This window comes from Apis mellifera, linkage group LG4 (genome assembly GCF_003254395.2).
Source record: "Apis mellifera strain DH4 linkage group LG4, Amel_HAv3.1, whole genome shotgun sequence".
Classification (NCBI taxonomy): Eukaryota; Metazoa; Arthropoda; class Insecta; order Hymenoptera; family Apidae; genus Apis; species Apis mellifera.
The window spans coordinates 8828103-8854002 of NC_037641.1; the positions used below are offsets into that span (position 1 = coordinate 8828103).

At 35.3% G+C, this 25900-nt stretch overlaps 1 protein-coding gene across 2 annotated transcripts; it reads left to right on the plus strand.

Moving 5' to 3' along the window:
- Positions 1-857: 857 nt before the first annotated feature.
- On the plus strand, positions 858-21024 carry LOC413113 (probable serine/threonine-protein kinase samkC). Of its 2 annotated transcripts, XM_006562623.3 has the most exons (3): positions 858-973; positions 16829-18035; positions 18120-21024. In XM_006562623.3, the coding sequence occupies exons 1-3, from the start codon at positions 956-958 to the stop codon at positions 18506-18508; spliced, it is 1614 nt and encodes a 537-aa protein (XP_006562686.2). In that variant the 5' UTR covers positions 858-955; the 3' UTR covers positions 18509-21024. The 2 variants fall into 2 exon arrangements, with proteins under 2 accessions (XP_006562686.2, XP_026296143.1); XM_026440358.1 differs by having other exon boundaries at positions 16829-21024.
- The last annotated feature ends 4876 nt before the right edge of the window (positions 21025-25900 follow it).

The following is a 25900-nucleotide window of genomic DNA, read 5'->3' on the forward strand; positions in this document are numbered from 1 at the left end:
AGATTGAAGAGATCTGCTCTCGAGGATCGTATTAATTGCAGATAATAAAATAACGCGATATCATCTTCCCGTAATAAATTTTTTAACAAAGAATATGCATGCAGATAGATATTAAAATACAATACAAATATTATTATAATTTAAGAAAAAATCACATATATAAATTACTTAACTAAACGAGACAAGCATATTATTATTTCCAAATAACGTCAGTTTAATAAAATATTATATATAACAAACGGATAAAGAATAAAGTTTCAAAATGAAAATTCTTGAATTTCTCACATTTCTTCAGTTATATCAACATAATTCTTACATATGAATCATAATCCTATAAATTTAAAAAAAAAACTTTTCTAAACTATCTACATTTCCAAAAAGAAAAAAAAGAAACAAATACAAATTATCCTCACGTTCGTTCAACCTATTCTCGAAACAATCCTCGAAATAATCGAGTTACATCACCGAAAAAAAAAAAATCGGAATGCAATCTACGCGTACGTCAAAGGATAACACTTCCCTAGAAACGCGGCCGGCAGATCATTATCATCGATTCGACGATTATAAAACGTTGATTCTCTCGATCATGGTGCTCGCACGACCTACATACCCACCCCTCCCCCCGCCCTTTTTCGCGCGTGTACACAATGCACAAGGCACACACACGCAAACACAAACGGCTTCCATACAATTTGGCAACGCGAGGCCCCCGTGGCGTTCTGGTTTGGCAATGGCCATGCCGGCGACCGGCCTCACGAGAATCTAATTTGCGGCTTGTTACAACGCCGTGTGTCCAAGAGGAGACGCGGTTACTTAGCCCCCACTATAAGCAAAACCGTTCGTATAGGTTATAAAGGACCGAGCTCCGTACTATACGACTGCACTCTCTCAGTGAAACTCTTGGAGGATCGTTCCACGGCTACCCTGTACCCTCCTTCTCTCCCAACCGTGCGCCATGAGGATTATATCTTTGGTACGTACTTTTGGATTTTTCGATCATACGTTGATCACGCGCGTGCCGTTTCTCTGCGCTCTGAGCTTTGACACAGGGTGCGTATTGGTATTGGATAGGTGTCTCTTTCCAGAGTTCATTCACAGTGTCCTTCGGGTTGAGAATAGGCGTGTGCGCTTTCGTGTTCAACGAGTATAGATATATATATGTACGTAGATTTTTATGGTGACTTAGATGTTAGATTTGATGAATGAATCTATGTATTGTAATCCATGTTGTGTAGTGAAGGTTTGAATTTGGAAGAGGGGATTCGATTATTCGATACATGGAAATTAATTTATAAAGCTATATAATTGTTGTGGATAATTTTAGAGAATTGACAATTTGTAAATTGAAGATTGGTAAATCTGTATACAAAGTTTCTACAATTTTGTTGTTGTAGGGAAATCATCTTCACTTGTGCGAAGTTGTTGCTTAAACTTGTTACGTAAGAGAATGTACCATTAAGTGATTATAAAGTTTCGTTAACGATTCGATTCTGCAAGAAGATTCAGAACGAGGTGTACTTTAAAGGCGAAATTTAAATGCTTGAAGGAATAATTTTTGCTCTCGATCGAGTGCGTCATTCGTTTAAAATTCTGTCTCCGTTGTTCTGTCCACGAAATTTGAAGTGTTAGTTGAAAAATTACGCAACAAAGTGTGCTTTGAATACTTTCGACAGAATACTTTCGCCCCCCATGTTAGGAGTAACGTTAAGTGATCAGTGTGTGTATTAAGCAAACAAGGTGGTTGCGATATTACCTTTACCCTTTTTTAGAATCGATGACTAATTCGCTGTCCAACGCAAAATCGATCGACGATTAATTCGACAAATTTAATTCTTCCATTTTATCTTTCTACCATCGTATGTTTATTTTCAAAAATAATTATAAAATACTTGCATAAAAGCTGAAATAGTGGAGATTATTTTTCTCTTAAAAAAAAAAAAAAAAAAAAAAAGAAAAATCTTACTTTTCACATCTCTCACAATTCCCTTTCTAATTCACAAAATTACCTTCATTATATTTCACAATTTCTTAAGTTACTATCACTCGTTATTATCGCACGTAGTTGCACGAACTTAATTGAAAAGAATTCGCACTTGTAAACAGAATACATAATAAAGCATACTGTATTTCGATATCAAAAATTTTATTAATTTTCTCTTCGACTCGAAGAAAACGAAAAATGAAAACGTTTTTGCATTCCTTTCGAAAGCATTCTGATTGATTCAATTAACATTCTATCTTCTATTCGATATATGAGAGATGTATAAATTTGCGTTGCTGCATTTCTGTGTATAACCATTTATAGAAAAGTAATTAACGAAAGTATTTTTCCTCGTGAAAGAAGGGAAGAGTTCTCCCATTCTTCGCTTCTATGGGAACTTTCATCCACTCTGGTTTTCACTCATGAACTTCTTTCGTGAGATCGAACGATTAATTATGCGAAAACCAACGTAAAACTGTAAACCTGTAAACACAATTCAATTTCTCCTCTTTTTTCTTTGTATCGTTTCTTTTCCGACGAAAAGAATTACTTGTTACTCCTTCGTTCCAATTTTCTACAATTATCTCTTTCTCTCTCTATTGAGAGAAGCTCTCCATCTTGTACTCTCGTTTAAATAATAATAATTAAATTTGTTTATACAAATTGTAATTGATCGATTATTTCTGTCTGTTATAATTGAAATTGATTTATTGTTTGATTTTAGTGCAATGCAATTACATTTAGGAAAATCTTCTTTTTTTTTATATATACTTTCAACTTACGTGAAATTGTTGGGAACGTTATTAAAAGAAAAACAAGAGTCTAACTGATCGAGGATCAGCTATCTAGTAGACTGGGAAGTTTTATTATAGCTACTTTCACCAATTTAACGCGTAACCTGTCATTTTACAAATTTTTTTTTCATTCCTCTTTTTTATTTTTTAATAAAATCAACGTTTAATCTCATTGTAATCCTAACATAATTAAATAGCATTTTACAAATCAACAAGGAAGTAATGAACGATTGCTATGATATCCTAAAGATTTTCTGTTAAAATCGTTAAGTATATAAAATTATATAAAAATTTTTACAAACAACAAACAATCGTTAGATTTTTATTTGATTAAATCGTATAAATGTCAAACTTTATATAAGTCACAATACACTCTTTATATCAGACATAAATCATTGTTGTCTTGTAATTGATCGATTTCTTCTAAAACTTACGTCTCTTTTCATTTTATCCTGTTTAATAGATCATAAATAACAACAGCGGATGGAACGCAATAGAAATAAACTTAGTTACAGGTTATGAATATTGCATCTTTCTTTCTAAACTTCAAGAAGTTTAAATTCGTTATCATTGTTGAATCGCTGCTATTAATATCGATCGATCGATATTTTTATATTGTGTTTCGTTTATTCTCTACTGTTCGCAATTATATAATCCTCGTTACGATCTTATATAGATCGTCGTATCTCGTGTGAACTGATTTTCGAGATTAATCGGGTATTGCATCTTTAACGAGCCGAACTTATAAATCGTGCAAGCGTATACCAGTGAAGAGTGAAACTTTTCGTTTTCTACTTGGCGATTACAAAGCATCACCGACTTTCCACCAAATAACTGAGCAGCTGAGACGTTGAATTTTCCATACAATTTTCCACATTCCACTTTTCCAAAGTTAAATCGCAGTATTTAAAAAAGAAAAATTGTTCCCTATTTAAAAATAATTTAGTAATAAAATTTTCTAACGTTAGAACCACCAGAGAAATTTTAGAATAAATTATTGTATTAGCACGTTTCATTATAATCATTAGCAAAACTAATATATTACATATACGGAGCAATTACCTTGAACTATAAAACTTTTAAAGATACACCGCAGAATCCACGTGGCAGAAAATATTTTTCACGCTTACAACTCTATAATTTCATAATAACTGTTCCGTTAAAATATTTTACAATTTACATTCTAGAACAGTTTCTTAACCATAAAGCAAACTTGCCAATTTTTCACCAATGAAAAAGAAGGGGAATATTTAAGAATATTTAATAAAAATTTCACTTTTCAATTTCCAATTATACCTAACTTTAACTTCTTTAACCTAAACTTTAAAATTAACATACACACAATTTTTAATTCATTCCATTTATCATCGATACAATTTTCTAAAGTAACAAAGAGAAAACGAATTGTTTGACTATTATAATTCCATCTTTCAACCGTCTTCTCAATTACCATGATGAAAAATACATACAAGCAATTTTTTAATTCATTCCATACGCTCGATTCAGTCCATTGTCAACGTTATTCCGTGTTTCGCATTAGCATAACAAAACACAACGAAACGAAAGTGAACCACGTACGAAAAACTATTGATACCCTGGACTACATCATCGATCGGTAAGGGAAACGTGCGCGTCGTAACAATCGATGCATTCGATTTTTGACTCTCGTCGCCCGCTCTCTATATACCAAGGCCTATATTCTAGGCCCAATAGAAAAACCATTGGCGGAGAAACTGGCCGCCGATAAATTGCGAAAGCGAGGCTAATACGTACAAATACAAGGGTAAATCTCGGTTGCTTTCCTCGGATATAAACAGTCATCAAATCGGTTGGCTCTCTACGAATCACGACACGAATCCTTCACAACCGCAAATCGTTTCTTTGTTAAAAGCCGGTTCACGATCGTTTTTCTCGTTGCGCAACGGGGGGGGGAAAGAATAGCCATTCGTTCTAATGAAATTCGACAATTAAAGATTACCGATCTGTTGTTACCTGCGTTCGCCTGCCAACTTTAATCGATTTTAGAGATTTATCTAATCGAGTTTCTCAATCTTATACAAATAATGATTTATTTATTAAACTGGGAATTATTACATCTCTCGAAATTAAAAGATTCGAATTTTATCCTTTTTCATGATATTTAAAAAATAAATCCCTCCTCTACTTCTTTCCAATCATAACGTAAAAATTTAATCTTTGCACAAAAATACGACCCAATATCCTATTCTTTCCGAATTATTTGTATTTTAGAGATCTAATCGAGTTTCTCAATCTTATTCGACAAATAATGATTTATTTATTAAACTGGAAATTATTACATCTCTCGAAATTAAAAGATTCGAATTTTATTCTTTTTCATGATATTTAAAAAATAAATCCCTCCTCTACTTCTTTCCAATTATAACGTAAAAATTTAATCTTTGCATAATTACCCACAACAAATATTCTATCCTTTCCGAATTAGTTGTATTTTAGAGATTTATCTAATCGAGTTTCTCAATCTTATTCAACAAATAATGATTTATTTATTAAACTAGAAATTATTACATCTCTCGAAATTAAAAGATTCGAATTTTATTTCCTGTTCACGATATTTAAAAAATAAATTCCTCCTCTACTTCTTTCCAATTATAACGTAAAAATTTAATCTTTGCGCAATTACCCACAACAAATATCCTATCCTTTCCGAATTAGTTGTATTTTAGAGATTTATCTAATCGAGTTTCTCAATCTTATTCAACAAATAATGATTTATTTATTAAACTGGAAATTATTACATCTCTCGAAATTAAAAGATTCAAATTTTATTTCCTGTTCATGATATTTAAAAAATAAATCCCTCTTCTATTTCTTTCCAATCAAAACTAACGTAAAAATTTAATCTTTGCACAAAAATACGACTCAATATTCTATCCTTTCCGAATTACTTGTATTTTAGAGATTTATCTAATCGAGTTTCTCAATCTTATTCGACAAATAATAATTTATTTATTAAACTAGAAATTATTACATCTCTCGAAATTAAAAGATTCGAATTTTATTTCCTGTTCATGATAAAAAATTTTAAAAAATAAATCCCTCCTCTACTTCTTTCCAATCATAACGTAAAAATTTAATCTTTGCACAAAAATACGACCCAATATCCTACCCTTTCCGAATTATTTGTATTTTAGAGATTTATCTAATCGAGTTTCTCAATCTTATACGACAAATAATGATTTATTTATTAAACTAGAAATTATTACATCTCTCGAAATTAAAAGATTCGAATTTTATCCTTTTTCATGATATTTAAAAAATAAATCCCTCCTCTACTTCTTTCCAATCATAACGTAAAAATTTAATCTTTGCGCAATTACCCACGACCCAATATCCTATCCTTCCCGAATTAGTTGTATCTGAACAATGAATAATTTTCGTTCTGACAGGCTTCAATCATTTCCACCGTCAAGCGCTTGCGAAAGCCTCCCTCCCTCCCTCCATTTCAGATATACTTCATTTAACGTCTAATTAAACCAACGCGGTTGGCCGAAGATTTTGACGAGACGGAAAGATTGGGAAACGCGTACGGTTAGACTGTTAATTAAGGGAGTTTGTATATACATCATTTCTTACACGGCGTATATTATAATGATCCAAAATTCCCTTGATGGGGACGTGATACTTTTCGCATCGGAGCGAGTCTTCCCGCAACCGAGAATATATTCTCGCTCTCACTTTTTCCTCGGTCTTGCTGTCTAATGAGCCTGCGAAGGCGTGCAAAAACGGGAAAGTCCGTGCTAAAATATACCGTTTACTGGAAACTGTTACCGATACAACGTACCGACAACCATTTAGCTTTCAACGTTCTCTAACCTTCTAGTATTCTCTTTCCCTGTAAATTTTTCACCGATGCTCTTTTGTAATTTAGTTACAGAAATTACACGAATTGAATCGTGATTTAAAAATGAGTATAAATATATATCCATAGACTGTGAATGAATTGATACAATTGAACGAGAAAATTTTATTATTCGCTCCTCCTATAAATTTTTCACCGATGTTTTTTTGTAATTTAATTGCGACTTGAATCGTGATATAAAAATGAGTATAAATATATATCTATAGACTGTGACTATGAATGAATTGATACGAGAAAATTTTATTCTACCTATTTTTTTTAATTATTTTGAAACAGAATATCATATTTAGAAATAGAAGAAATGATAAAATTCACTTGTGCTTTGAATAATTTCCACACATCGTGGAAGCATTTTATTCTTGTCAACTTTAATTGGAATATTCTGTATATAAATTATAAAAATGTTTATAAATCTTCATTTATTTATTTCGGATGAAATTGCGTATTTTAAAGAAGATTGATTCGATGTCGATCATTATTACTGCATATTTTCAATATTTCGTTTTCTTATCTGACAAAAGCAAATTGTACAAAAGCAAACTATGCATAGAAACTGCTCCAAACTTTTTCTCGATGTCGTACAGATACGTACCGCCTGTTGCCTGCAAGAGAATCGACGACCAAAGCCGGAACAGTGAGTCACGAGAAATTTTTGACGCGCGGCGGTGGTGAAATGTGAGAAACGAAATGCGAAATGAGGTGTGGGAAAGAAACGAGCGAGAGTGAAAATGCATCCAAGGCAAGGGTTAAACCTGATCATGCTTCGATGTAATTTTGCTTCCTTAATCGATCCTGGATAAAGATTTTTCGTCAATCGTTACATTTCTTTCTCCCTATTCATCTTGCAGTAGAAAATAAGGAAAAATGAAACGCACTTTACTTTATTTTGTTCAATAATTAAATTTAATTTCCTGGTTGGAAGTTCATGGGAAAGGAATTAATTCCTATTCTTCTTAAATTTCTGTTCAACTTTTTTTACCATTTGTTTTGAAAGATTTCTAAATTTTTTGACAAATAATTTCTAACTTCTTCGCTTGATTTCACAATTTTCTTGCCACTTCGTTGCAACTTTACAAGATTGTATAATCAATTGATGTTCAATTCTGACTAATGCTCTTCTAAATCTCATCTTCTCGAATAGAACTTTGACATTTAATTCCTTCAAAATATTTAAAGAAAATAATTCTCATAAATCTATACATTTTTTCTAACTACTCCTATTAATTTTTAATTTTCCTCCAAATAAACTAGATATCCTAAGATTCAGAGACAAATTTACACCTCATCCACACCTCTCTCCCTCATTGTATAATATATCTATGTAACAAGAAAAGACATAATGATCAACAATACACCTATCGACTAGATCATCCTTTCAATATCCTCGCTTTCCAACCGTTAAAACGCAAAGGAAAAAGCGAGTGGCAGGCCAATTCAGTGGACGACACAGTTCATAAGACAAGGGCATAGCGGTGTTGCATACCAATGGCTGCGTTCTCGACGCCCATACGAAACGAGTCACGTTCACTCTCACTCTTCACCACGCCATATTTAGACTCTAAAACGCTTTTTCTCGGCGCATTTTATCCCGGCCGTACCCTCGTCGTTCGAGCAGAAACGAAAGAGATCGTACAATTGTTCGAGATACGAGTGAATAAGTATCTCGAATGTATCCACGAGCCACGATATCGATCGGGCGAATAATTTAAACGCGTAGATGACGATGAACGTTCGCGAAACCTTTCACATCTTCCGAGTTTCCGGCGGATACGAGTTTCGCCGGGAAACGAGACGATTCAGCGTGTCATCTTGCATCCTCTTCGAGGATAAAAGCTTAAGAGACCTGTCGGGTCTTCGGCCAGATCTTGAGAAATCCGACTTATTCACCTGTCTCTTCTCTCTTCGCAAGATGTACGAACACGATGAACGTGTGGCAACAACCGTGATTATTAGCGTGTTAATTTTTGGGAATAAATAGGAAGTCTGTTTTGTAAATGTATCAAATAATCGATTTTCAATTTATGAATTTTTTCAAATATTCATATTTATGAATATTTTGAATTGAAGATCGTGAGAAAGAATTTTGAAGCGTAGTTTGAGAATTTATAGGTGTATTAAAAAAGATAAATATCGGGTTAAAAATAATTTTGAAGAAGATCAGACTGAAGAAAGACTGATTGCTTTGTAAATGTATTGCTTTGTCACTTTCTAAATTTAAAAAATATTGAAATTATGAGAATAACGATGGAGTGGATAGAATCGTTAAATAAATAATCTAAAAAATAGAAAATTAATTTGGTTTCACTCTATCATTGGTTCGTAAATTTTACGATTATTTCTTCTCTTTAAATTTTAATGGGAAAAAAAGTAAGTTGAAGAGAATGTTTTGTAAGATTTAGAATTTACTGAATGGCGATAAATGATAAATTAAATTTACCATTGGCAAAAATAGACTCATTACTTAACGAAGCTTAAAATGTTGATTTATTGGGAAATTTCAAGCGTGGCAGAAAGAATTATCCAGAGAGAAATTAATGTTAGGGGCGAGAGAGAAATTAAATTATTCACGCCTAGAAACCTTGAAAAGCAAGCTTTGACTCATCTAACTGCATCTAACTGCATCATGGTCGTCGTAATTGCATCAGACCGTTATTCATTTCTATCAACAAATTAGTTATTCTTTCATTATTGACTAAATCTAATCAAGCCTTTTGAATAATGCATAAAAGTAATGCATTAAGTATGTAATAATTTGTAATTTATTTAAGAAATACTACTATTTAGAAATACTTTGAAAAATTATTATCCCACATTTTATTCAACATTATTTTATTTGCATACATAATCACTATTTTCCACTGTACATAAGAGGGAAGTCGATCAACAAGGTCGAGTTCTATGTTTAATCACGCATTAATTTTCTCTCTCTCTCTCTCTTTTTTCCCTTTTTTTTGTTAGCAAAAGTACGCAAGTTCCTTTCCACGTTAAAGTAATGAATATTTAATCGAGGAAAAATGTTTAGAAATATATTTATTCATTGAAACGTATATATTTAATCATTGAAACAAAATTATAACGTATCCTGGATTTTTTCCCTGATTCTTACATCACATCATTTTCATTCGTTCGTAATAAAATCTTAACTTAGAAAAATTTCATTTATTAAAAATTCTCAAGAAAAATTTAAACATCAGAATTAGATAATATATCCTTTTAAATCATATGGCATTTAACACTACTAATACGCTTCGTAATCCATCCTTTACTTTCCTGTACAACAATTTTTCAGACATGACGTTACAATTTGCATCACGATTAACATGATCCCGACACGGGCCCGACGCAGCCCCATTCACCGCATCAGCTTGCTAATTAGAACACGTGCTGGCAGCTAGATTAATCAAAGAAAAAAACGAAACATGATCACGCACAGCTTCCGCTACGGAAATACAGGCGAAGAAAGTGTGCTCGAGACATTTTAACTACTTCCTCCTTCTAAACGCAACATAATCAAACAACGGGACTCTCTCAGTCGTATCTGGATCAGATATGCGCACACGGCCAGTCAGAGGAACATAGCCGAGGATTTAATACGGCAAATCCGGTATGCAATTTCTGAAAATATAGCCGGATATGTACGGATACGTATTTATATACCGGTTTCTTTTCTTTTTCTTCTTTTTCTTTTTTTTTTTTTTTTTTGAAAGCAACTCCGTTTACCTTCACCGTGAAGGTGATAATGATGATATTCGATGATATCGTACAATCTGTTTGTAATCGACGCGTACAATCGATTCAGGAAATCTGTAGAGTAAGTAACATCCTTTTCGTAGATCGTGATTGTACAACAACATTGCGCAATCTCTCTATCTTGATGTATCGAGAAACAATCGTCTTCTTCTTTAATTAATGGACATTTGTTGAAGAATCGTTCGATAATCGTTTTGCGATCTTTGGAAATTAATTAATTTTATCAGAGACGTGCAATCATTTTTAATATTAATTGCGAAAATTGGTCCTTTCTTCTCCACGGATGGAACGAAAGTATCTAACTTTGTAGGGATTAACGAGGGGTATTTTATACTGATGAATTGCGCTAATAAAGGAAAATATCGTAGAAGATTATATATTTGTGCGGGAGAAAATGGATTTTGATTTATTTTGCGATCGTGACAATACAATGAAATGAAATTCTTTATCTTGTTGCATCGTTGGATTCTTATATTATGCTTTGAACGTGTATTTATAAGGAAGTGTATATGGACATCCTTATATTTAATATCTTATAAGAAGAAAGTGATACCCTGAACAATATATTTTCCTATTCCATATACCGCGAAGAACGTTTGTACTGAAAATAAATCGAAGCAATTGAAGTAAATAAGAACGTTGCTTCCAGCTACCATCTTCCTCAAGGAATTAACTTACTTTTACTTTCGAAAGAGTGCTTCGGATCGATCCAACCAATACACGCATTCTTTCTCTCTTCTAGGAACGTTCGTTCCTATTGTGCCAACGTTTCTGATACCAATATTTTAAAATTTTTAAATATTAATACCTCTGACAAGATTCCAACAAGAATGAAATATAAGAATCATTTCCAATGTCTTATAAAATCCGCACAATTTATATACGTTCTTCTCTCAAAAAAAATTAACCCCTTATTTTCTCAATTTAAATACCTCGCATCCCACGAATGCTCATTACTACGAAGAAAACCTTACATACTTTCTATTTATATTTCTCTTATATTATCTCTCGTTTTTCTCAAACCTTCTTTCCCTCAAATTATCGTTCGCCAAGATAATTTCGTTCAACCGCAACGAGCTACTTTTATGAATATATTTTGTTCGTTAACGAAACGTCGTCCAACCAAGGATCCCACATACAGATAGAAATTTACGGAATGCTTACAACCGGCTCTAACCTTTTCTTTTTAGATACGTCTTAAAACAAAACGAATATATATATACACACAACGAAGGTATAACTCTATTCTTCCTTTCTCTGGAAAGTCGGAGCTAGAGGGCTAGACAAGGCGTGGTGGAGCAGGACCGATCGCCTCGAACCAGAACGACCGAATGTGCTCGTATATACCTCTCACTGTATGTGACTGGCATGCTCTGAACGTTGATTACAGAGGCCTGCCTCCGCGTCACGATTTTCCAGACCAGGTACAGAGTCATTAGACTGTACAACGGTATTTGGTGGGGCCAGGCCCAACGGGGGCCTGTCCGTTCCCGATCACGATAATAACGATAAACTGGTTCGATCTCGCGTGAATTTAATCGAGCCGATGATTAAATCGACGACAGTTGAAACATTGCCTCGTTCTTCCCTGCCCTTCGATACGTCCTTTCTCTTTTTTTTTTTTCAATATCGTGAATTGGATCGATCACGGATTTATCGAAAATCTTTCGATGTTGAAATTGTTTCTTGAAGATTAATGTTTTTTTCCAGTTAATTTATTGAGACGTTCAATGTCAAATTTTTTTGCCTGGGAGATATTAAAAACGTATTAGGTTTATTAATTATACTCGTAGATCGAGTATAATGTATGTCGGTAAGAAAAGTGAGAAAAGTGAGATAGTCAAGTTTCTTCTGACGAGTATCTGTGTTAAGCGGTTATCGAGACATTTGAACATGCTAGGTTTTATTTTAAATTATCCTTCGGGCAAAAAAGGATATTCTATAATAGGCAATGAAGCGTAAATTTATATAGTTTGGAATTAATTTTAAAACGAATATAAATATCTTCCAAGTATTTTCAACGGATTGCTAATAAATTAAAGTATTTAATTCGTAATGATTTATTTATGACTTAAGTTTATCGTCTTGTTAATATAGTTATAAAACAGATGTATCGGAGAAAGTTTTTTTTCATTAATTCACATTAATTTTCATTAATCGTATTCGGATTTTAATTAATTCATTCACGGTACATAAAGTGTTAAAAAAATAATATTTAATTTCTAAAATAATTTTCCAAACTATATTTCAAATTATATATTCGTCCTAACATTATAAGATACATTATTACGAGAAACTACTGCTATAAAATAGTAATATAAAATTAAAAATATACGATTTTAAAAAATTCGCGATCAATTTCCTATCATTATGAAGTTATTAAAATGTCATTTATCATAATAAAAATGGCATTCTTTAAATATTCCACATTCCTAAATTTTAATTTTAATCTTATATCGAGAAATCTTAATTCGCACATCTTCTTAATTCACAAGCTTCTCAACAAGCTTGTTTTTTGTGTTAATTTCTTTTCTCACACATGACCTTTCACATACATAATCGCAAATCTACCCAACATCCTGTTTATATAATACAAATTTCTACATTTTTCGTTAAGCGCGATTCACGAAATTTTAACGCTTTAAAAATCTGTTCCAAATCCCATCCACGATCAAAAGCACATCGACCAATTCGAAAATAACCGGTCGAAAATAACCTTCGATTTTCTCCGCGCCATCTTGCGAAACAACCACTTCACCGCGCATGCGCGGTTGCATTTCGTCTGGAGAACGTTCGCGCAGGGTTTATGAACGCGAGGAAAGGATAGCCGCATTTTATCACGGGTCGGCTGGAAATTAATCGGCGCACGCCCAAGAGAGCATGATGAATACCGTATCGTTCGAAAGTTCCCGTAATGACGTACCTCCCTGTCTCAAGGACGAGTTGTGTGCCAACACAACGTCTCGAATATTCCCTCGTTCGTTGGATCGCGCGATCAATCGAGTCATCGATATCGATGTTATCTCCATTACCGACACGCAATACGATCCTGCTCGAAGGTTTCACGAGAACCGCTCCAATGTTTCACCATGTTCTGTTCTATTATTTTCTATACTGGCTCAGAAATTTTTGCAGGTTCACGATCGAACGAGCATGACTTTGATTCGTTTTGCGCCCCGATAATCTCGGCGGTTTGAACGTCGTTTCTTTCTTTCGAACCTTGACTTTAAAAAAAGAAAAGTGAGAATGATGAGATTTGATCGTCGCGGAGAAAGGTTTCGTGCTGTTGATCTCGTCGAACTTCACTCCGCGTAATTTGCACACGAAAGTGAAATTGAGCAAAGGACGTGAAAATTGATCGAAAGCGAATAAAGAATGAGAAACTGTTGAGATATTTTTCAGAGGTTAGATTACCTTTTCACCGTATTATGACTTTTCGTCAACTATGTGGTTAATAATTTAGAATGATACGAAATTAGATGTAACTGATGTTGAAGTCAACAAAGGAATTGTAATTCGTAACCTTCCTGGTATGCATAAATATCGAAGGGAAATAATTAAACCGGGATCGCTTTCTATAAACTCCACGAAGGCGTGTAACGCGTTTTTATGCAAGAATTCTCTCTTATGTCGGTTCTACACCGGTTCTATATACCGCCAACATGCCAAAACAAGGCATCGCGTAATTTTATACGTTTCTACGTAATGGAAACTTGATAGAGCGCGTGGATATCAAGAAAATCGTGTTAATAAAACACGAACTCCTATATAATATATGCAGAACAATTTTTCGATTTTTTCTTTTCTTAACGAAAATCGTTCCAAATTGGAAGAAAATCTAATACGTGTTTGGAAAAAGTTTGACAAACTTTTTGTACAGAATAGAATTTTTTCAAGGAAAAATTAATAAGGGAAAAACGTGTAACTCTATCGGAATAAAAATGGTAAAACGAGAAGTTGGAAAAAGATGTTGAATTTCATACTATATAATTAAAAGAAATTCCAGTTAACTTGTTGAGTCTATGTAACCATTGAAAGTGGTAGTTGAAATGACAACGCTTCCTGTAAGGCGATAAACGTGTAGCGGTTTCAACGAAGGAATTAAGTTCGAACAAACAGAGTGTAATTATCATAACAAGCAGGGATAATAGTAATAAGAGTAACAATAATAATAAACAGATAATATAAACACTTATATAAAACACATAAAATAATCGTACATAAAATTCCTAATTCCAAAACTATTCCAACACATTTCATCGAGCAACAAGATACGAAAATATCGTCAAAATCCGTTTCACAAGCTTTGATAGAATCAACGTATCCAAAATCGATCGATTCCATCGACAGCACAATTCCATCCATCATCCACAGCCTACTAAAATCCTGTTCCAAATTAGAAAGGGAACGTGAAAAACGTTTCACACGTACACACGGCATGAACGAAAAGTGACAGTGGCGTACGTTTCGTACGTTTCCTGTGGGTCGTCGCGAGGCGTGGTGCGCCCTGTCTTTTGTGCGAGCATTTGCTCTCGGTTCAAGGAGATCCAGAAACAGAGGCGAGTTACGACGCTCTGAATCTGAATCTCTCACGGTAACCACGCCGCCATAATTCTGCCTCGCCCCGTATTCGGGTCAACCGAGTAGTAGGAATTACGTAACCACGTGTGGCGGTTCCCACCGGCGACGCGGGCCCTTTCTTACCGGAAGTGCATTGGATGCCAGAGTCTCGAGAGGACGCGAGCACGGTCATTCCGATGGGAAATCTCATCCTCGAGGGAGAAGGGGGCGAATTATCGATGACGAATCGGTAACCGGGTGAAAAGTATCACAAGGATATATACCTCGTATATATACGTGGCTCGAGATATACGCGGAGGAGATGGAAATGAGAAAACGTGACGGGAAGAGAGTCGGAGATTATTAGTTTCTCTTCGGGGCATTATCGAGCTTATCCTGAAATAGGTAGGTTTGCTCGTTTCGTCACCGCGTTTCAACCAGTATTTCGAACCAGTGTTTTGTGAAATAGAAATCGTTCGATGGAATGTTTCAAGGACTGTTTTATTATTTCTTCGAGAGGGTTTTTATCCCTTCGAATTCTATACACCTTCTCGTGCCCCGAATATATGTAACAAATGCTCGTCATATATCGTGGTGTATACTTTCTTAGTCTCTCTTAAATATTCGTCGATTATTTTTAAAACTATTTTTTTCATTTTCGATATCAATATGATTGCTGTCGTTGGTTCGTATTTGCGAATCAATCTCTATTTCAACCTGTCCCGAACACGTTTTAGAATTTGTTTCCTTGAATTTCTGTATCGCTATTGCGAAAACAGGTGTCGTAGAATAAATCAAAACTTTCCACATTTTACAGAAACGTGATTTCTCACGAGTAGAAATTCTTCGGAATCTAACATTTCCTACAATCGACCCAAATCTGCCATTTGCCGGTTTCTATATCATTATGGAACACGCTGTTTCCACATAAATCCGTGTTGAACAAAGAAATTGACCTTAATACACTCGCGTACGCGTAAATGAATCATATCATCTTCCTACAAGTCGAGATAAAACCAATTTAACATCAATTCAATGAAATTCCAAATATCTCGTACACGCTTCGAACGCTTCTTCCTCTTCTTTGCATAATGAAACGTACGTTTCCAAACGTACGATCTCGTAATATCATAGCATCGCTAATAACGCTTTTCTCTCTTACTTGCACGCTTTAGCAAGCTGGCCCGAGCGAGCGATAAGGAATTTTATGCGGCGCATACCATTCGCGCGTATTCGAGTTCACCGATCCGCGAAAGACTCGCTCTCTCCTCGCCATCTTCTGCTTCCTATTCACTATATAAATCCCCGCCATGCAGATCCGGTTTCGTGGCTGGAAACTAGAATAACAAACTCGTTTCGGTTTGTCCACATTCTAATCCAGCAATTTTGATTACGATTCGCGTGACGTTGATGAAAACCGTCCCCCTCCCGGCCCGCCATTAGTCTCTGCTCGCGTGTCTCGCATATAACGATCCCTTTCTACTCTTACACTTTACTCTTACTACTTAAAAACGTTATTTCGTCGTTCGTAAGCGTGTCCGTTAATCAAGTAATTATTATCAATTATATCAATAGATTCGTAACGTGTTATTAACGAGAACTTGCTATTACGTACACGCTGTTTTAATTATCGAGTGGAACAATTCTGTGTATATTATGCGTTTTGTGAGAATGTGAAACGATGAAATGGAGAGTCGAGTAAAAGTAAAAGTAAAATTTTTATTGGAATGCTTGCTCGAAAACATCGTATATCGTTTAAAGATGAAAGGAAAAATTGCTTGGAATAATACGTGGAAGAAGAAGTAAGAATCATCAGGACTAATAATCGACTTCAATTTGCAGGTAATCCCATTATGCCTGTTACTAATAACAGAAGCGAAACGAGCGGATCTCCGGCCTCGTATCGCGGAACCGCAAGTTTATTACGAAGAGGACGACAGCCAGGCAGCCGAGGACGATTATAGCCCAGCGGTGTATCAACCGCGTACACGTGCCCTTCCTTCGCCACGTTCGAAGGACGCGCTGCACTCATCGAAGCCGCCGCCTGTCCAAACCATTCGCAATTACAACAAGGTGAACGACGACGGATCTTTCACTTTCGGCTACGAGGCAGCGGACGGCTCGTTCAAGGAGGAAACTCGTGGTACCGATTGCGTGGTGCGCGGCAAATACGGCTACATCGATCCTGACGGCAATAAAAGGGAGTTCACGTACGTGTCCGGCAATCCGTGCGACCCGAACGCGCCCAAGGAGGACGAGGACGACCTGGCCGACAAGCAGGAGGAGGACGACATCTCCGGCCCTGCCAATTATCCTTCCGTGAGGCCGATACCGGTGAGACCTGCGGCCAGGCCGGCTTATCAACAGCCCACCACGCCCAGGCCACCCACCACCATATTCCAAACGCAGTACCAGTTGGACGACGACGCCAGCCAAGAGTTGGGCGACGAGGACTTCGTGAAACCGTCCCAATTGAGAGGCAGCGGTTACAGAACGGCCCAGCAACCGGCCTACGTCCCGGTCACGCCGTCCACGGCTCTCTACGAGCCGTCGCCCACCGCCAACCCTGCCCTCTACAGACTAGCCTCCTCCACCACGCAATACCAGAGCACGGCCTCGCCCGTTCTTCGTGGCCAACCGAGCATCTCCTCCACCGCCTACCAAACCCTCGAGACGACGACCCGCCGCCCTGCGACCCACCACCCGAAGCCGCAGTCGGTCGCAATCACCCCTCGACCCCACGTTGCACAAGTCGCCGCCCAGTACGTGTCCCCGAGTAGCACCGAGCGTCCAGCGTCGTTATCGTACACCCGACCCTCGTCGCCGGTCACCGTCACGCCCAATCTGCGCACCAGCACCGCATCCACCACGTCCCACCTCGACTTCGCCGCCGAGCTCGAGCGTTACGTGAACACTGTCGGCGTGTCGAGCCCCAAGCAACCGCCCCAATCGGCCAAAGTAAAATTAGCCGGGCAACCGGCGATCGCAGCCTCCATCCCGGCCGCGGACCCCATCTACCAGTCGGAGCTCGTATACGATCCCGCCACCGGTCAGTACAACACCCAACTATATCAATCGCTACCCCAAACCGTGGGCGACTTCACCCTAAGTCACAAACTCCAACCGTTCGTAGCCCAGCCCCAGTCCTATCTCGGCCTCCAGCAGTTGCAGCAGATCCAGCCCCAACAGCCCCAACGCCAGTCCCCGCTTTATAAGCAACCGGCGGCCGCTCCCCAGCCGTCCGCAACCGTCAACCAACCCCAGGAAGTGTTGTACAGGAAGCAACAGGCCCAACTGTTGCAACAGTCGCAACAGCTCTACGCCCAACAGCAGAGACGGCAGCAGCAGCAACAGCAGCAACAATCGACACCGCAGTCGCACAGGCTTCAACTGCTCGAGTCACAGACGCAACCGCAGTCCTTTTACTACGTAGCGCCTGCGAGGTCCTCCAACTCGGCCAGCGCGCCACTTTCCGTAGGTCAGATAGATCACTATCTTCGAGCCACGGCCGGCCGTTATTGATACTTTGATTAGCTTACGAGTCTTCTTTTTTTTTTCTTTCGAATTTATATATATATATAGGGTATCTTTTTGAAATTTCTTTTTTTGTACTATTCGATTACCGGTTTCGGACCACCCGAACTCGCGGCACTTTAACAACTAGATGGTGCTGTCAGTGGGCCTGGCGCTTACGTATCCGGGATGTGTTAATAATTGAATTCGCTCGTTTCGTTCAAGGTTGTCGAGAAATTTTTTTCTTTTCCATGATTAATTGGACTTGGTCTTTAGAGTAGGATATTCTATTTGGATACGTGTTACGAGTCGTGTTATCTTTTTTTTTTATTTTAACCTCGATGATTTGCCAATTTAACATTTTTTTCTAGGATAACTCTTTCTTAACGAACAATATTTAACACAATTGTGATTAACGAAAGTATTTACTCTTATCAAGTAACTTATGATGCGAATCTAATGAAATTCGAGTACATTATTTATTTATTTCTAACACGTACGTGTTTCGATTTTAGAATAATTGCTTCTCGCATTAACGACATTTCCATGGACATTTGCATAAATTTACGACGATTACGATTTTGCTCGAAGTAGATTCGACGCTAACATTGTGATAGAACTGACTTTCGAAATCGTTATTCAAACTTTCTAAAAAAGTTTATAAAATTTCATACAAATGTAACAATTTCACTTGTAAAGGATAAAGATATTCGATTTTCCAATTCTGATTTCTCAAAACTAGTCCATTTCGTAATGAAATTCAAAGAACTCGATTAAAATTAATAATGACATTGTTGATAATGTTATCTAATTAACGAACCAATTTTCAGCCTCGAAATTATATTCTTTTTCTTTCTTTCTTTTTTTTTTTTTCTTTTCGTTTCGAGAACGACTATCATTAGAGAGTGAAAGTCAATGACCTGACGCAATATATACTCACGCACACGAAACGCACATTACCATAGTAATTTCTCGTCGCGTCTATTCATACTGTAACATTGCAGATTCCGAACGCCATGACCGGAATTATTCATCGTGTGCTCACGATCGTTTCGAATAGAATCCCGACCTACGTGCTCGTTCGATTACAAAATGCGAATCCGTAGGATTGAACCGGATAAATGTTTACCGTTTGTACAACGTTTAATCACACCGACACACGCCGTTTCCCAGGGAAATGATTCATAGGAAATACGTAAGAAATTGACGAGGGAATTAATTACAAAATCGACTTGATACTTTGCACGATTTACGACCTGTTTATCCTGATCAGAAAATGATGGATTGAATTTTTTACAATTTTTTTAACAAATTGGAAAAATTAAATTTTCATTCGAATAAGTAGAAGTCTTAATCTTAATCGAACGCTTAAATTTTCAATTAAATACATAGAATTCTAATATACATGCAATAAATTCATTCCTTCGTACGATTAAAGCCAGTAGCATTAAGTAATATAGTAAAATATGAAGAAGCGTGTAAGTGGATAGACTGGTTCGTAATCCAAGACTCAGACGTACAACAGAAATCAACTTGACTCTTTTTCTTCATTGAACAAAAGTTCGCGTAATTTCTAGCTTCGAAATGAGATATCTTAGGAAATATCTAAATTAACATTACATCGGTTAAACTTGCCCAAACCAAACGGTTGAAACGCTACATAACAGAGATTGCAGAGACACGTACAGATTATCCACGCAACTCGATATTACGTAGAAAGAAAGAACCAGAACCGCTTCATCCGCGTTTCTACGATAAATAAAATTCCGAATTCATCGACTTTCACCCTGTCCATCATACGATATTTCCGCCAGTGAAGTCCGCGTTTATCGATTCGAAACCTCGACGCGAGACGATCAATCGTCGATCGAAATTTAAACCAACCGGGTTCAAGATTCGGTTTAAAATTTTGCTTCAATAGGGAGATTAAATTCTACGAGGATAAACGTGGCATTACTTTCATTGGCGTGGTCCGCGGAGCACATTCTACGCTCTCGAACAGGGCGAACAAAACTTTCTATTTTGCATTCCCTGTCGCAAGTGTGAGAATCGATTCGAATCTGAATCCTACGACTCGATTCCGTGGAAAGCTATGCGATCACGTATCACGTGGAAACACGTGGATCGAGAGGCGTGGATCGATATGAATCACGTGAAAATATTTCACACGCATCGACACGACTCGTTCCGTATCGATGATATATATATAGGATTTTTGAAGAAATATTTTCCCCGATACGCGACGCCAGGCCGACGATCGTCAACTTCGTTATATATTTATCGTGTATCTATTTATTAGTTGTAAGCTCTTTTGAAACGAAGAGTGAGTAAAAACGGAACGTTGTACCGTTTAATCGAGACGAGGATACAAGGGATGGGCGTCTCGAGAAAATGAACGCGGATCTAGCGCAATTATGTAACGTTGTACAGTAAAACTCTGTTTATGCGAAAGATGAGGATTCAGGTATCTTATTAATAAGTTAAAATTTTATACAAAGTTTGATGAGTTTTTTTTTTTAATATTTGAACAAGAAAAGAAATCGACGGATTAATCTTCGTTTGTTGGATTCTTCGTCAAGTATTCTGAATTTTTTTAAATAAGAATATAAAGTTTTGACTAAATTGTAATTAAAAATTTTCCTCCCTTCGCATAAACAAAGTTTCGCTGTACTTGTAATCTTTTCTTGTCGATCAGGTATCAAGGGTCGACATGCACTTGTCTACTCATATTGTAAATACTTTATCTCGTTAGAATTAATATATCTAGCGGCTACCTAGTGATTTATACGTTTCAGTACTATGTCGATAAGGAATACGTCTCTCTTATACGTTTATAGTTGTTTTTTTTTTATATATATATTATATATATTATTTGTAAACGTGATCGAAGAAAAATGTATTTTAATGAAAAAGAAAAAAAAACTTGTGTCCTATTTTTCTTCTTTTCTTTTCTTCATTCTCTATTTATTAAATTCCCATTCGATAAACGGGCCAGAAAAGAAAGTAAAAGTAATGGAAGGAATCCGGTAAGTGTGATAAACGTTCGATACGCGACATCTTCCGCGATTTTTTTTACATCTACACACGCGATTGCGTAATTTTCGATACGCTTTTGTAACTTCCATGTATATTAATTGACAGTCGGAATTTTCCACGCGTGTTATTCCTTCCAATTCTGCACAATTATACAATTTTAACTTTCCCTTTGCGGAAATTTTTCTTTTTTTCCACGAACGAAATTTTAAAATCTAGAAAAATTAGATCTAGAATTGTTGTATTTTTACGAATATATTTTAAAAGAAAAATATCATCGAGTACGAATTTCAATGAACAAAACGATATTTCATTATTTCTCTTTCCGATTCAATTTATTCATCGATTGAATTTTTCTTAGATAAGATATTACGCGTGAAATTCAGATCATTACGTCGCCAAGGAAGAAGAAATGAAGTTGTGTATCGTGTATATATTTAACATTTGTACGCACAGACGTAAGCAGACAGTGCGTAATTACAGCGCGCAAACGAGTCCGCCAGCGAGACAGCGGTCTATTTTCTATATTCGTGTTTCACAGTGGTTAAACTGTGCACGCGGAAACCGCTTCCGTAAAAATGAAATTAGAAAAATAAGGAAGTGGACGCGTGCAATTGCATGTAAGCATCATTACATCACCGGAGATGTGTACCGTCCAAGTTTCTACGTTCTCGTTCTCTACGATCCCATCATGAATACCACGTGTGCAACCTCCTCGCCCGATTAAGGGCAGCAACGTTCGAAAGGAGAATCGAGTTCGATTGAAATCATGGGAGGTGCAATATCGAATGATGCAATATGTATCGAGATATTCGATGATTAAATTGGATCACTCGAAGAATATCGGGTGGTATCGTGAATTTATTTTAATACAAATGTCACGAAACAGATCTAATCTTTCAAAATAATCGATTGATCTTTGAAACGAACGATGGAGAATTTAATCCAGCCCCAGAAATAGATCTGATCTTTGGAGATCATAGGTGGATTTTTGAGACGAATAAATTTAATTCAATTTCTAAAAAGAATATTAATATATTCGATAGAAAATATAATTTTTATTGTTTTGAGAAAGATAAAGAGTATAAAAAATGAAAATTTCTTTTTTTTTATGTAAAATAAGATTAATCAGATAGATTATTAATGTTGGAAAAGAAATATTCAATTTTGATTTAAGAATTTTTAATATATGGATATTCTATATATATATACACGAATAATGATAACGAAAACAAATGAAAAGAATCAAACAATAATCAGGAAACAGTGCGGAAGGGAATATATAGTTCTTTGTAAATAAATTCACTTTTGCGGTAAAAGTTAACTACATTGGTGAAAGTGATTGAAAACGAAAGGATCTGGTTAAAGTATTAAATCAAATCGCGTCAAGTTTATATACAGCAAGTAGTTGCCAATATTCTTTTTTTAAACTTCACTTTGAAATACAATTGTGAAAGCGCGCGAACCGAATGATTTATACGATATGAAGTCAAATTTCGACATACATTAAATGATAAATGTTTCTCTCAAGTCATTGTTAAATTATTTAATACATTGAATTCAATGGTATTTTAAAAGATTGATATAATTAAAGTTAAAATTTATTCTATAGACAACTTTAATTATAAATTTAACATTTTATCCTTCGTTTAATGATCTAATCTATTTTGAAGTTATTATTTTACAAGCGAAGAATGTAAGAATAAGTTATTTGATTATAAATAAATAAAATATTACTTAAATTTTGATATAAATTTTTACGAATAAATATATGTTATTGTTATAATATGAAATTTTTAATTTATAGTAGATATAAATATATTATAGTATGTCATAATATATTTATGACTTTACAACTATCGGAGTTTAGCGAAAGTTCTGCATAGCAACTTTATAGAACACTATCTTACCGATGGAAGATTAATGAAATAATCAATTTCTCTCATAGTTTTGATACAAAATATATTCGACAATAAATTATACTTGAAGTTATTTATAAAAGAGTAATTGTAATTTTAATTGCAATTGAATGTAAATTTTAAAAAACAATTCATAAAAATAATATTGTAATAATAAGTAAACATAGTTAATCAAAAAGTCGTTATTTAAAATAAATATTTATCTTAATGTTATTGTTACATTTATTAACTATGTTTACTTTCAGAAAATTGTATTCACTCACCATTGCTGCGACGCATATTGTTGTTCGTATCGATTGTCGAAAAAATGCACAAAGGAATCGACGAAAAACGACGAAGTTTATTAACCTGTCAACAAAGATGTATATTGTTTTAATTCTCTTTCGTTTAACTATTTAGAAATGATCATGTTTTAATTAATTAATCAAATAATTAAATTAATCTTGATTATTTTAATGATATTTGTGCCAAAAATGCTAATCTAACCTAAGATTATCAAATTGAGTTAAAAAATATCAAAACGGTACAAAATCGACAAAATTATATATGCACAACAAAATTTACTTACACTTAATTATGATTAATATCAAAATTTGATTTCACACACTTTCACTTGTCTAAAACACTGAATTATTTTCACGAAATTTAAGGGACACTGACATTGTGGCAAATTCGAACGTTACTACTGAAGCGATGCGCGCGCAATCATCGAAAGATATATCGAACGCGGCATGTATCGAGATATATCGAATAAGGCGCGTATTTTTGTATATTTAAAAACGTATATAAAGCATTTTAAAGCATTTTTGAAAAATTTAAAACAAAGAATTAAATATTACAAATAGGTTCTTTTAAAAAAAAAGTAGTATATATTATAATATTTTTTTCTATATATATAAAATTGCTTCACGTATTAATTAATTATATTTTTACGAAAGAACTTTTACGAAAGAAACTGTACTTGTTCAAGATACTGTCATCAATGAGTCATCATGATCGATTTGATATTCTATGATACATAATCAAATATGTATCTAGGATGAGAATTACTGGACAGTGTAACGATGTTGTCATCTATATTTATAAACTATGGATATTTATAGTTTGTTTTTTCATAAAATGAAAAAATTAATACAAAATAGATTTTAAAACAAGAAATAAATGATGCGATTTAAAATAACTCTATGAAATTTAAAGTGTATTTTTAATATTATGGAATGCTTAAAACAAAATACCATTATTCAGTTCTCAGAGCAAGAATGTCAGTTGTTTCACAGATAATAATGTAGGTGTGTCCATAAAACGTACTCACAGTAATGCACGGTCTGTGGTTGCCTTACAATTAACACTGTATTCGCTAACTTCTTCCGGAAAGTTAGATTGCATGTCCTGAAGTATATGTATATCCCTTAGATTCCTTTTGACGTTTAAAGTATACTCGCAAAGTATAATTATCAGTTTCATTTCGTAATAATTCTTATCTAAAACCAAAAATAACTTTGTTTTCGAATTCCAAATAACGAAAAACAGATATCAGAAATAAAAAAAACTCGGACAACGTTAACAATTCAATTTCCTTTGTCACGAAATTCCAAAATCTTTTAATAGTCAATCAAATACAGAAAATTTAAGAAAATTAAATGCGATAACTCTTCGTGGGATCGTATATCAAAAATATTTATATCTCTGACAAACAAAAAGAAAGATCAAAGATTTCATAACTATCGCAAGATAAAATCTCTGCATAAAAGGAAGATGAAAAGTGAAATTGAAGCGTCATTTCCTCTATTCTTAATTAAACGCGAAGATGAATACGTATTCCCGCGTATAAAAGCAGAAATCTCGACTCGAGGATCAAAAAAGATGACAGACGATTAATTTCTTTTCTTCTTTTTTTCTTTTTTTTTTTTTCAAATAAACGCCCGGTATACGCGTACTCGCGTATCAGAATCGCGAATGCGGGGTTAAGCAACGCGACTGTCTTAAAATTCCCAATAACAATGACTCGAAATTACTAACTGACTAGGAGGAGGAGAGGGAGCGCGACGACGATCCGCGAGAGATTGAACAACAAGGGATCTAAAGGAGAGATACACAACCGATCCACGACAGAGGCATATCAAGGTGGCATCAAAAAAATGAATCTCTGCACGAAACTTGGAGGAAATTGCATGATGTAATAATTGTCCTGTGGGAGTGTCTAGAATAGAACTCGAATACCACAATACGAGATGTTGCACACACTATGGGAACTATTGTTACAGATTTTATACAGACTACCACTTGTTCTTGTCTGGCCGCGTACTCCCACGTGGCTTTCACCCGTGTCCCCTCAGTACCCGAGTACCAAAACTTCTTCTATTCTGTCGTCGCTGTTTCCTCTTTGTCTTTGCGCCCACCATTTGTAAAGAAACTTCCGCTCTTTCTTGTCACCGCTTTACCGCGTACT